Source organism: Emydura macquarii, unplaced genomic scaffold, assembly GCF_026122565.2.
Source record: "Emydura macquarii macquarii isolate MOO-44397 ecotype Brisbane River unplaced genomic scaffold, CSIRO-AGI_Emac_v2 contig_1045, whole genome shotgun sequence".
In the NCBI taxonomy this organism is placed as follows: domain Eukaryota; kingdom Metazoa; phylum Chordata; order Testudines; family Chelidae; genus Emydura; species Emydura macquarii.
Genome location: NW_027131182.1, coordinates 6,905,477 through 6,919,169, shown reverse-complemented (window position 1 = coordinate 6,919,169; position 13,693 = coordinate 6,905,477). Strand labels below are relative to the sequence as shown.

The 13,693-nt window shown below is 38.7% G+C and overlaps 1 protein-coding gene across 4 annotated transcripts in view; it reads right to left on the bottom strand.

Annotated features, from left to right (window-relative positions):
* Positions 1–13,693, bottom strand: part of DCC (DCC netrin 1 receptor) — a 653,315-nt gene that overhangs the window by 255,234 nt on the left and 384,388 nt on the right. For all 4 annotated transcript variants that reach the window (XM_067545413.1, XM_067545412.1, XM_067545415.1 and 1 more), the window contains 2 exons: positions 10,999–11,153; positions 9,396–9,516 (listed from right to left, as the gene is read on the bottom strand). In XM_067545413.1, coding sequence (XP_067401514.1) covers positions 9,396–9,516; positions 10,999–11,153 — 276 coding nt within the window. The remainder of the gene's footprint in view (positions 1–9,395; positions 9,517–10,998; positions 11,154–13,693) is intronic.

The following is a 13,693-nucleotide window of genomic DNA, read 5'->3' as shown; positions in this document are numbered from 1 at the left end:
AATATAATTTAAGAATTAATACTGTCCCTCCTAAGCTATAGATGGGAGATCTTTTTCTCTTAAATACTTTAAGATTTTAGAATAATGTTTGTAAAATTCTATTATACTGCTATTAGACCTTAATGTTTTCATCTCTGTTATATTTTAATTAGAATTTTCAAAAGGTGTCTAAGTGACTAGGGAGCCTCAGTCCTATCAACTTTCAATGAAATTTAGGTTCCTAAGTGATTTAAGAACCTTTTGGAAATTTTACCTTACACTCCAATTTCAGAAGTGACTCAGGTGTCCAAATCTCATTGAAAATCAATGGAACGTGGGCTCCTAGATCTATATTTATATGGGCCCACTACTGTTGTATCTGAGCACCTCACAAATCTTTAATATATTTATCCTCATAACACCATTTGAATGTAAGTATGTGCTATCATTCCCATTTTACAGATGGGAAATGGAACCACAGAGACACTAAGTAACTTGCCCACAGTCACAGGAGAAGTCTGTAGCATAGCAAGGAGTTGAACCAAGGTCTCCCAAGAGCATCGCTAGTGCCTTCTGCACAGTACTATCCTTTCTCACTAAGTCAAACTTGAAAATGGACTCTGGAAATTGCTCCTAGCAATAAATGGCCTGCTATAGCCTGAGGTTGGCAGCCTTCAGCAAGACTCACATCTTTCTATCAGGCTTTTAGCCATAGATGGTTTTTGGCTGGGCTCTGTCACAGGGCAACTTAAGCGCAAGTGTTTTAAGTAGGGCTGTCAATTAATCACAGTTAATGCATGCAATTAACACAAAATAAATTAACTAGATTTTTAAAAATTGTAATTAATTGCTATTTTAATCACACTGTTAAATTTAAATTGGTATTCTATTATTATTATAAATATATTTGGATGTTTTTCTACATTTTCAAATATATTGATTTCAATTACAACACAGAATACAAAGTGAACAGTACTAACTTTATATTATTATTTTTATTATCAATATTTGCACTGTAAAAAAGATAAACAAAAGAAATAATATTTTCAATTCACTTTATACAAGTCCACTCAGTCTTACTTCTTGTTCAGCCAATCACTGAGACAAACAAGTTTGTTTACATTTATGGGAGATAATTCTGCGGTTTCTTATTTACAATGTTATCTGAAAGTGAGAACAGGCATTCACATGGCACAATTGTAGCCAGCATTGCAAGGTATTTACATGCCACATATGCTAAACATTTGTATTCACCTTCACATTTTGACTTGTAGGCTCTACAGCTTTACACTGGTTTTTTTAAGTGCAGTTATATAAAAAAATATTATTCATTTGTAAGTTGCACTTTCATGATAAAGAGATTGCACTACAGTACTTGCATGAGGTGAATTGAAAAATACTATTTCTTTCGTTTATCTTTTTTACAGTGCAAATATTTGTAATAAAAATAATTGAGCACTGTACACTTTGTATTTTGTGTTGTAATTGAAAGCAATATACTTGAAAATATAGAAAAACATCCAAAATATTTATAATAACTTTAAATTTATTATTGTTAACTGTGCGATTAAAACTGTGATTAATCAGGACTATTTTTTTTAATCTCATGATTAATTGCAATTATTTATTTTAATCGTTTGAGAGCCCTAGTTTTAAGTCAAAAAGAATTTGGCTAACTTAGCATTTTTGCATGGGTTTATCTTAAATTCACAGTCATAATATTATGGTGAAGGTGAATTATCATCATTATTACTGCTTATATGGTGCTTTAAATTTGAACAGCACCCTAGCTATGCACACTAGAGCAATCAGCTCTCATGTTTCAGGGCATAGCAGGTCATGACGGAGTCAGGAAGCCATTCCTCACCTCATTTATGATATCATACAATTGGCCATATGCTTTATGATAGGTTTGTTTTGGCTTTTCCCTGAAGCGTCAGTTAGGAGCCACAGATGGAGGAAAGATTCCAGGCTTGATGATGACATAGTAAATTCTTAATACACCTGCCATTAATTATACACATTGAGAGAGATGACCGTAGCTCCAGTGGTGGTTACACCACACGCTCATATAACTCTGCAAAAAAAAAAAAAAAAAAAAAACACCTCTAGAAAATGTTCACACTCTGTCTACAAAAGGAAGGCAAGGAAATACAATGTATTCTTTTGCAGCATGCACTGCAACTTATGAGAGATCTCCTGAAACTCCCACTCCTCTTCCTTTTTCTGTACCACTCTACTTCTGGCTAACTTACAAGAAATAGTATTGTAAACTTTGTTAGTCCCTTTGCACATCAAAGAGGACAAACTCCAGGTCATTCTTCCTTCCTTTGAGAAAAAATGTCAGAGTTTCTCTGTTAAATATGTTGGCCTGGACAAAAAAATGGGGAAACTGAGTATAAGGCTAAAAACAGTGAGATCAGGGCTGATGTAGCGTCATAATTCAATGGGTGCCCTATACTAAATTGCTGAAGAGCACCAACCACCCACAGCAGCACCCTCTGCTGCAGCACCGCACCCTAATCCTGACCTAGTGAAAAGGGGAGGCTCAGAGAGAGGGGAAAGAAGGGAGCTTGAGAGCGGCAGCTTCTGCCCCACGAGTCTGGGCCTCGTTTCCCAATCCAGACATTGTGACCTGGTGCGTGGGGTCGCAGTGCCACTCAGGTTTGTCCCAGCTGTCCTCCATCACAATTTGAGTGAGTGGCATTGCAACCAGGCACAGAGAGTCACAACAACACTCACTCAAATTTGGCCCAGCTACTCCTCTGTCGTGACTTGGATCACAGGGTCATAGCACTACTGGGTTTGGCCCAGATGCCCTTTTGCTATGACAATGGAGTGGCCAAACCAAACATGAGTGGTGTTGTAACCCTGTGCACCAGGACAAAACACCCTGAGTGGGAAGCTGGGGCCAGCCCCACAGTACAGGAGCCGCTGCCATGGGATGACTATGGGGCAGGCTTGCTCTCTACCACCACCCACCGGGTCTCCCCTCTGAATCAGACCAAGTGAAGTATGTGTTTGCCTGTTTTTAGACTCTTGGTTTCATGATTTCTTTGGGTTCAATTGAATCCATAAAGCCACCCCTGAGTGAAGTGAGAACTATTACTGGAGAGGAGCCTAACAGAGCCATAGACTCTATGCATAAATATGTAACAAAAAATCTCTACATGGTCTAAAGGTGACCGGAAATGAATGAAGGCCAATTAGTGTCCAAACATCTGAATCTGACAAAAGTCTTGCCCCAACTCCAGAATGCTAATACAGGGAATTTTTATCTGATATCAGGGACAGAGATTACTCAGAATGGTTTGAGTCAACCAGAAACCCTCTAGCTGATGAAAGCAATTCTCAGATTCCCTGATCTAAGTGTTATTATGAAGACCAGATATAAGATCCTTGCATACATCTTGTGCTTGTGAATATGTTAACACTGCTAGCTGCCAAACTGGAAATCGGAAAAGAAGAGTAAGCATACATATGTGTGGAAAAGGAATCTGCAAAAGAAAAGATGTGAAGAAAATATAAAACTGAAGACAACTTAGAACTGAACCAAAACTGTGATGTTAAGAAAATACTGTTATTAGTAGGATCCCATTTTAGGACATCCTCAAAGATATAGTATCATATAGAATATGACATGATTGTCTATTTTAACACTTCCTCAGTTGTCAGGTATCAATCTTCTGAAATCAGACTTTCTCTAGTGTTTAACTTGCCAGTATCTCTCTCCCATTCCCAACTACAATGTCCATTTTAAGGCATCCTTAAGGGTCAGGACACCATATAGGATCTATTAATAAGGAAATGAAGCTTGCCAAAAGTTTTCTTTATAACCCTCAATGCTCCATAGTCTGTAGTTTGAAATTGTATAGTTACAGCCACTGTACTCTGTCTCTCCCATTTCCTGTTGCAGTGGATGGACTAACAAATTATTATAATACTTCTGGTTCAGTATATTCTCCTTGTGTAATATAACAGACAGTCCATGTACTTTTCCAGTTGTCTAGATATTTTATGTAACAGATGATTTTATTTATCTTTCCGTTTTCAGGTTAGCTACTGCTTATAATGTCTGGAGCTAATATTCTCACACATCCATGGTAAAATGTATATCCTTAAGCTAAAGATTTGACTAGCAAGGAATGTATTATAGAAACGTAACTGACAATTATCTGTGTATGTGAGTTGATTATTTCAGGATTGTATTGGCTAGTTTCTTTATTTATTCTTGCACACTATGGAATACATTATCGCCCCCTCCCCCCGCAAGTTATTTGAAGGATGGATCTGAGTGAAAGTATAGGCATTAAGCAAATAATTGGTTTGTTTTCCCTCTAGGATAGTGTCCTCCATGTCTGCTATCCATGTCTGCTATGTCTGTTATGCATGTCCATTCCATTTCATGTTTTAGATGTACAAATAATATTTTTTCAAGTTCTAAAATTAAATAATTCACTACCAAAAACCCTTCTATTAACCATCCTGTTCTCTTCATAAAGTATATACTGGGGGCTTTATTCCAGCAGACCTCCTCAGATGTGCAGCAGATCCTACAGACTGTAAAACGTGGAGGGGCATCCTTTAGAAGGACCAGGAACAAAACAGGGTGGCCTTGGAGCATAGGGAGAGGCTGGAGAACCCAGGAAGCTGAGCTGCAGAAGATGACAGAGTTAAACCAAAATGTCTTTGTTTCAAACTGTTTTTTTAAGGGGTACAAAGGAGATGGCTATAAAAGGACGAGGATTGCAACCTTTATTATGAAAAGAACAACAATCTCTCCAACATGTAGTTCAAAGATGACGAAATGAATAACAGTTGTTAAAGTGAAAGAAGAAAGAAACCTAATCCAAAATGTCTCTTTTCCCAGAGTATCCTACAGTCCAAATCAGATTTTGATTTGTAGAGCACTTCATGCACTGCAGACCATCTACATATCATATTTCTGTCTCATAGTAGTTCATAATATAACATTAAATACAATGCCTCTATAACTATAATATTAGCTAAAAGCTATATATTCAGCTAATTTTCCCAGAGGGCTCAGTTGCTAATGTCTAACCAATATATATCTAAATAACATTTAACATCCTATAACCCCATCTGGAATTCTAGAAGTAAAGGTTATCATCCGTGTAAACTCACCACCCACTTAGCTTGCATCACTCATTTCAGTGTTGTCTAGTTTCAACTCAGCACACCATAATATTTGCACTGAACATAATTTATGGGTCTGAATCTGATCTCACATTGGTTTTATAGTTGACACTGGTGGTGTTACTCCTGTAAACCAGGAGTAACTGCTGTTATGTCAGGTCAGAATCAGATGAACAAGCTACATGTTTGTGTAATGATAAATGCAAGATTTAGAATCAGAGCAGGATCATAGTAACTAGAGACAGAAAAGAATCTTAAGATCTTCTAGTTTACCCACGTACAAGACACTATTGGATATCCCCTAATAGACTGTGTATCAGCCACTGAATAGATGATACACCTAATTTTAATTTTATAGACTGGCCAAGAATATTTGCAACCAACTAAAATGCCAGTACCTATGGTTTTATGAATCTCATGGAGGATAAATTGTCATCTATTTATTTTCCCCATAATGTTACTTTAGGAAATAAAAAAAATTATTAATTTATCTAAGGGGCTTTTTCATAAGCCTGACCCTGGCTATCAGAGAAAGAAAATTCTGTTAGATCTTTTACATGTCTTGTACTCTGTTCCCACAACATTAATGGTTACGAAAAGGGGTTGGTAACTATTGATAAAAGACTATATTGAAACTTCATTAGGCTCTCGTAAATACTCACCAACAGAGAATACTGGATTTAACAGGTCAGTGTCTATGCCTTAGCAAGAAGCAGATTGTCATGGTTGCTAGGGGTAACCCTCAGTTTGAGGCCTGTGGACAGGCCAAAACTGAACAGCTGTGCAGTGCAGAGCTCACACTGAGTGTGAAATATATGGTGACTATATATTGACTAAATTTAAACAGAGAGAGCTATGTGCTTCCCACCATGGCCAGCCCCAGCACTTAATTTGTATTTATAGCTGGCTTCTCTACCATCTGTGCATGCTGGCCTTCTCAACATCTCAGAGGAATTGGAGTGGCATTGTTTGAAGATCTGATTAAATAGCCAGGAAAAAGTAATCCATCATTTATAACGGGAAATGGAGACAGTTACAATAGTATCCCGTAGCGCTTTAGATTTTGTCTTCATTTTCTTTTACTTTCACTCTAATCCAATTCCAAACATCATAAACACTGACCAAAAGTACAGAATTTACTGACAGCATTTGAACATCTAGGTGGAAGCAGTAATGAATTATCCAGTTTCCTTTAGGCTGGTCCAATTGAGAAATTAAACTACATTACAGTGAAGGATGGCCCCTTTCTCCAGGGTTGCACTTGTCTAAATATATTTCAGGAGCATGAGCTAATTGCAAGATTAAAAAAAAACCAAACAAACAAACAAAAAGCCCTCCCTCCACAAAACACCCCCCTATTTTTCCCCATGGTGAGGTTTAATAGGGATGAAGTTGTTTTTAGGTACCATTATATCATTCTGATCCCAGCTGCCCATCAGTGGGGTTATGCGCTATGTATAGTTACTCTGCCATGGTTCTTTCTCTAAGCACCTTCTCAGGTTCATGTTTCTCCCAAAGGAAAAGTGACACTGTTTCTAGTCACTGGTGACTCTGCACAGAAGGAGAGATTTTGCTGGCTTGATTCTGCACAGTGCAGGTGCAGAGTGATGTGTGCATAAAGGCAAAGTTAAAAGGGATGAGCCCTAGAGGGAGCACAAGTGCAGCCTGATCCTGTTGTGCTGCCACCATGGCATGCCACCAATCTATTAATAGCATGAGGAGAGGCCTAAGAGGAAAGTTGCACAGTGAAGCATCTCATTAGCACGATGAGGATGAGAATCATGCCTCTCTCCAGGGTTCCCATGAAGCAATGCATGGCTGCATCCCCTGCTACCAGGCACTGTGCACACTAGGGGCTTACAGCACAAAGAAGCTGGATGTGGGTGTGGGCTGGGGAGTGCTCTATGGCTCCTCCAGGTGCTGCTGGTGTTGCATTCCAGACATGGGATAGCAGGAGAAAGAATGAGTGAATAGTGGAGGGATTGGATAGCACAGGAGAGGGAACGGGAGTGAGACAAACTGCTAAACTTTTAAACTGTTAAAATTTGAGCTCAGGTAGTCATTCATTCTGTACTCAGGAAAAACAGAGAAGGAACATTGGCCTTATTCCCTTTTTCTGTTTACTGTGTAAGGGAGCTGCTATGCCCTGGACTTAAGACTTACAACTACTCGGTGACGAGCGCTGTACCCAGCAGTTAATGTGAGTTGTGCCCACATGGAGCGACTGCTTGCATTTGCATTGCAGTACAACTTCCTGGCACACTCCTGCCCACAGGACAAAGGCTTGCAGTATCAAAGCCTTTAAGATAGTGGTTCCCAACCCGTGCTCTTTCAAAGTGACCCACCACTCCCCTTCCACTGGCTGCAGAAGAGAGTTGCTGACTAAGGACCCAGGTGGAGCGCATTGCCATGGGGCTACAAGACCAGTGCGGGCTCCTTCTTGCAGCCAAGGGGATGGGAGATCAGCGCTCCCCTTCCCTTGGCTGTAGCAGGCAGCATGGCAAAGCACTCTGCCTGGGTCCCTAGGCACTGGGGTCCCTGCTGGAGCCAGAGGGAGAGAAGCACTGATCTCCCAACCCCCTGGCTACAGAAGGGAGCCATTGCATAGGGACGCAGGTGGAGCACACAGGGTTACAGGACACGTGAGGTTTCCCTGCTGCAGCCAGGAAGATCGGCGAGGAGGCAGCCTTCTTGCTGAACTTCTTCCATCTGGTGTGGGGGAAGGGCTGCTGGTGGAAACTGGGGGCCCTTGAGGGTTGTAAAACTGATATCCGTGGCCCTCTAGCCAAAGAGGTTGGGAACCACTGCTTTACGGAAAACAATAGTCTTTATTAACACATTACAATGTTATTTGCATGCTCCACATTATTGGTCTAAAACACTACAGTGGGTGGATGTGCTACTGCAGAGTTATGGGACGTTCCTAGAGAAGACGAGTTTTCAAATAACAGCAGAGTGTAAGTAAAACTATACAATTTTAAAATGATGCGGTGCGCGCACTTTTCAAAACAAATTCTATAGCGTTTGTTATGAAACAGGTCAAAGAAGATGATCAAAGATGATCCCTTCTGGGGATCTATCAACAACTATGAACTACCAACTTTCTACTTTTTCCAGTCCAGGTCGGGTGTGAAGGAACTATGGCTGCATCTACACTACAAGCTACGGTTGTGATTCCCAGCTTGCAAAGACATACCTGAGCTAGCTCTCATCGAGCTAGCATGCTAAAAATAGTAGTGTAGCTGTGGCACATAGATATGTTCTCATGGGGTCCAAGTCGATTTGTACTGGGGGCGTCTAGCCCTTGCCATTGCTCATCACTTGTTGTGCTACCGCAGCTATACTATTATTTTTAGCACACTAGCTCAATGGGAGCTAGTGCAAGTATTTCTGCGTGGGTTGGGACTCACATCCCTACCTCCAAGTGCAGACATAGACTACATTTCTGAATATTCACTTGCTCACAGCTTATTGACACAATTCTACACAATTAACAAATACAACAGAATCCAATTCCCATAAACGGTTTTCATATAAAATACAGAAAACATAATAAAGGCATTCATACAAGTTTTACTTCGTCTGGTTTAAAATTAATACATAGTTTTTATGTATTTATGATTTAATATTCCATAAAGAAATAAACCCCACCAGTATGGGTACAAGAAAGGACAGTTTATAATACCTGTGAAGCTATTCATTTCAGTGAAACACACTTTTGTTCCCTTGTTGTATAAGAGACACAAACCTTTCAATATGGACTCTTTGCTATCCCTGCCATCAGAGCGCTACATTTCACCTAACTTTTCCCCTATGACAAATATTTAGAGAGTGTTCAATGTGGAGCCATAAAGTATTTTATTGTCCATTCTATATGGGCTATTTCTTTCCATCCCCCGAACCCTTTATAATTCCCAGCCTCTTCTCATATCAGAAAAATTAACCCAGTCATTGAAAAGGAAGACACTGTCTTTGATTTTTCATGCAAAATTTCTGACCTCTGGTGTCACTTCTGGGATGCACTCAGCATCTGTAATTGTCCCAGTGACGGAGAATCTCAAGGTTACACCAAGACAGACCTATGTCTCCCCTAATGCTAAGAAGGAACATGTTATTATAAGTCAAGCCATCCAGCTAGCTAAGTATTTTTTAACATGACTGAGAATGAAGGCAAGGCGGGAAAAATAGTAGGTGCCCAACTAGGATTCATGCTAATAGTATTAATTACTCATATGATTCTGTGTGCCTTTGTATCTTACCTGGCTCAGGGATGATTAGCTGTGCGCTGGTCTGTGCATTCCCAGCATCATTTTCAGCTACACATTGGTAAAAACCTTCATCTGACTTTACTAGGCCCAGAATCCGCAAGTTGCTGCCACCCTAGAGAAACAAAGAGGGGACAGGGAAAGGGAAGGGAATTAATTAGACAAAACTGTCAAATGGAATGTCACTAAGGAGCTTCAACAATATTTTGTTTGTGAAACAAGAGCAGAGAATATTTAGGAAACTTCAGACTCCATTTATGTTGTCTTTGTCTCCAGTGGAGTGTAATAAAATGCACATTCATTAAGAATCAGCTAACTCTTTTTGTTCTGTTTGCACCAGTCTGTTACAAGGATGGTAACCTTGTACCCCGAAGGATGAAATTCACTCTCTTGCAGAAGGCTAGCCCAATACCCTATGCAACAGTTAAGCCCAAATTAAAAGCTCCAGTGGGACTTAAGTGGTGCACAGGGCTTTGTGTCCATGTCAAATGACCATTATCATTATTAATTTCACTGGTGGTTTAAATACTTTCCATTTGAAGAAATTGTTGGATTGTCATTGACAATTCAAGTTCTGCAAATATGTTCTAAAACTGATTTGAAAATATTGTAGGGAAGAGAAGCCAGCTGAATGTCATACCTGTGGCAGAAATATCTGTTTCACTTTTAATTCCTGTGGTTCCAAATGAAATTACACAGGGGAACAAAAAGCTGAGAAGCTGCAAGAGCTGCCCACTTGTGTGAATTCCAGATTGCATTGCTTAACTCCCTTTTAAGATCTCTATCCCTCTTGTTTATCATTACTTAAAAATGTTTACAGCAGTGTATCCTTAAAACAGAAGCTTGAGGATATTAAGCCCTATTTCCTCTTTGTCCTAGTTTATCTCCAGTGTTGCATTTCGGCTCATAGCCTATTTTCTCTAGCTAGAAAGGCATTACCTCTTTACTCATGCAGAGGTGTGAAGTATAATTAACCTCCATTGTAATCTTTGCTCCACTATCTTCAAATTTAAATAGGTCTATTTGTAAAGCGAGAGACTAAGAAGTTGTGCATTTAACTATACACACAGCTGATGACTGGCCACTATTGTATTCTTCATCCTCCCATGTTCACTTCCTTCCCTTTGTTTGTCATCCCTTCCCAATTTACGTCTCAAAGTGTAATTTTTTGAAGCATTGATTCATCATTTTTTGCCCGTAGTAAAGCAAAAAACCTGATGCTGATGGCACTTGATCAATAATAGGTGATAATCATAATTATTATTTAATTGAAAAATGTGACATTAAAGTTATGGTCAATGCTCTGCGATTGAGGAGATCCTAAAGAAAAATCTAAACCGCTGTTGAATGGAGAGTAAGGGCCTGATCCAAATCCCAGTGAAATCAGTGGGAAGACTTCAATGGGCTTTGGATCAGACCGTAATAGAGCTCTCTGATGACATATCCCATATTTCCACCAGGAGGCAGGAGAGATTTTATCGGTTTTTACTGGTTAAAAAATTCATTATGAAAAGAATGAATGAAAAAATCAGAAATGAAATCACATTGTAAAATAAATCGAATAGTGAATTTGCAATGACAAAAGTCAGATAATTACCACTATCTGAAAATAATCACTAGGAATGACCACTTCTCCATTCTTGATCCAATCCACGGTAGGGACAGGCTTACCAGAGACAGCACATTCAAACTCAATGTCCATACTTTCATAGGCATAGAGGTTTGAAGGATGATTTAAAAACCACGGAGGAACTGCAAGGAGAGAGATAAAAATCAAAACAAGTAGTGAGTGGATGTGAATGTAAATTTAGTAAGCCAATAATTTCACTTAGCCTGGAAAATATTAGACAGAAATAGAATACATACCTGCAAATCAAATTATTGCCCCAAACCCCAAGTTGGTTTTTTTTTTAAAGTAAATACTAAGGAAAACATTTATTTTAGTGAATACAGTTTAAGCATCATATGATTTTTACAACAAGGAAAGATTAAAAACCAAGTCTGGAGAACATGTAAGATTTATGTGAAATATTATACACAATAAGCATCTTGAGTAACCAAGGGGCTGATCCAAAGCTCATTGAATTCAGTGGATCAGTTGCCAAATGCATGAACAAATATGACATGCATATTAATATGTAGGTAGGTAGCTTTTACACAAGTACACTGACTAGCAGTACAGAATGAAGTATATTTAGGCTTCAGAAAACAGTTTCATATATCCAAGTGGAACTTGTGACTGGATTTACAAAATATGAGGATTTAACTAAGAATAATGAATTTTGTCCATGGTGATAGAAAGAAGAAACAATCTGGATTATCTTTGCTGTTGACAAATTCTTATTAAGATAGCAATTATCTGTTGCCTTGTATTACTATAATGTATTCCCACTTTTGCAGTATGGGATACAATATGCTAATTTAATTTAATTTCATCATTACCATAATACTGGTATGATGGAGATTTGCAATTTAAGGAAAACTGCTAATAACATCAAATTTCTAATGAGCTCCCTGTCACAGAAAAAAAAAAACAATTCATATACAGTTCATCAGCTTTCACAGGGGAACAATGTTCACTATTTTGAATATTCATAGTTGCTAGGAAGCCAGATTAGATTCATTTCTAGATGGCATCCATGACTTCTCATTTGAACAGAAAATGCAACTGTATTTCTCAAGCAACTATTTTCAATATCTGATTTATTATATATTTAAATATATTAAAAGAAGGAAAAAACAGCTTACATCAAAAGACTATTAAGGTTGCAAAGTCAAGCACGCAAAAGTTAGGAAATAAATGAATTAAGGTTGTTTGCGTAACCTTAATTTGACCCCTTGTGCTTATACATTATGACTCAGTCTTTAATTACATGACCACAGGTCTCTTGCTTCTTTCAGTGCACAGAATGGACATGAGCAATTATTCAATATTTTGTTTTTCCTTATTGTTCAATATGTGGACCTATGCCTTATTTACTGAATATTATTCAAACCTAGCTCTGAAGACAGAATTATTAATTTCCTCATGGGTTTTTCTATGGCACTTATCACTATAATTTCTGAGAGCGTCAAAATAATTAATTTATTTTCATAAGATTCCTGTGAGGTGAGGAGCTAGTATCCCCATTTTACATATGGGGAGCTGCGATACAAAGAAATTAAATGTCAAAAGTGTGCAATAATTTTGATTGCCCAACTTGAGATACCTAGGATCTGATTTTTTCAGAGTACACACCATATAGCATTTTACATGTTTTAAACTCAGCTCCCACTGACATCTATTGCATTTGTGAGCACTTAGCCCTTCTGCAAATTAGATCTCAGGTTCTCAAGTTGGCCCCCAGAAAATGAAGAACACTGTGGTCCCCTGTGAAAAGTTTGGCTTAAGTGACTTGCCCAAAAATCACATAGGAAATATGTGGCAAGCAGAGATAGAATCCAATTCTCCAGAAATGGCATTAACTGCCTTAACCATGATTCCATCCTTTCTCTTCCTGCAATCTCCTGCCTCATCCACCGCGAACCTTCAACTTGTGCAACAAATGAAGAAAGGAAAGAAGTGAAGGAATTGTGTGCTCCATTCCAGGTTCTGAGGGGAATATTATCTTGGAGTTATAGACCCTTCTCCCCAGCCTCTTGTGATCCTCAGAAACTCTCAATGCCAGAGTTCACCATTCTACAACAGCAACTCCTATCAAGCCTGACAAACTCACTACACTTTCTTATTATTTATCCACAAATAATGTCATTAAGACATCATATGAAAGCCACAGTGACACACTGGTCATCATAAGCATCGTGAGATGTATGTACAGAAGATATGTGTACTACTAAAATATATTTTAAACCATGTAAAAAAACCATAGGTGACAAACAGGTTTTCTGCCAGACAAAAGTATTCACCTTTCCCTATCCATGTAAATTAAGCATTGTAAGCCAAACACAATGGGAGCTACATTTGTATTCCAAATCAACATGAAGCTATGATGTCAACACAGGCGTCAGCAGACCAGAGAACAGATAACAGAAGGGCGTTCCAAAAGTTGATTGGACTATAATCAGGGGACAAATAAAACATTTTGTTACCCATTAATGATGGAAGTTCCATAAAAGGCGTGCGTTGTTCATGAAAACTTGGATCCTGGTTATGACTGAAAACCGGCAGCTCTGGCAAAGACTGAATTCTTAGGAATTCTTGGGCTGTTCTCTTGGGAATAGCAAATGTGATGATGACCATAAGTGTCCAGTGACAGGGGCTGTACCCTACACGGGGATGCTTCAGAGGAGCT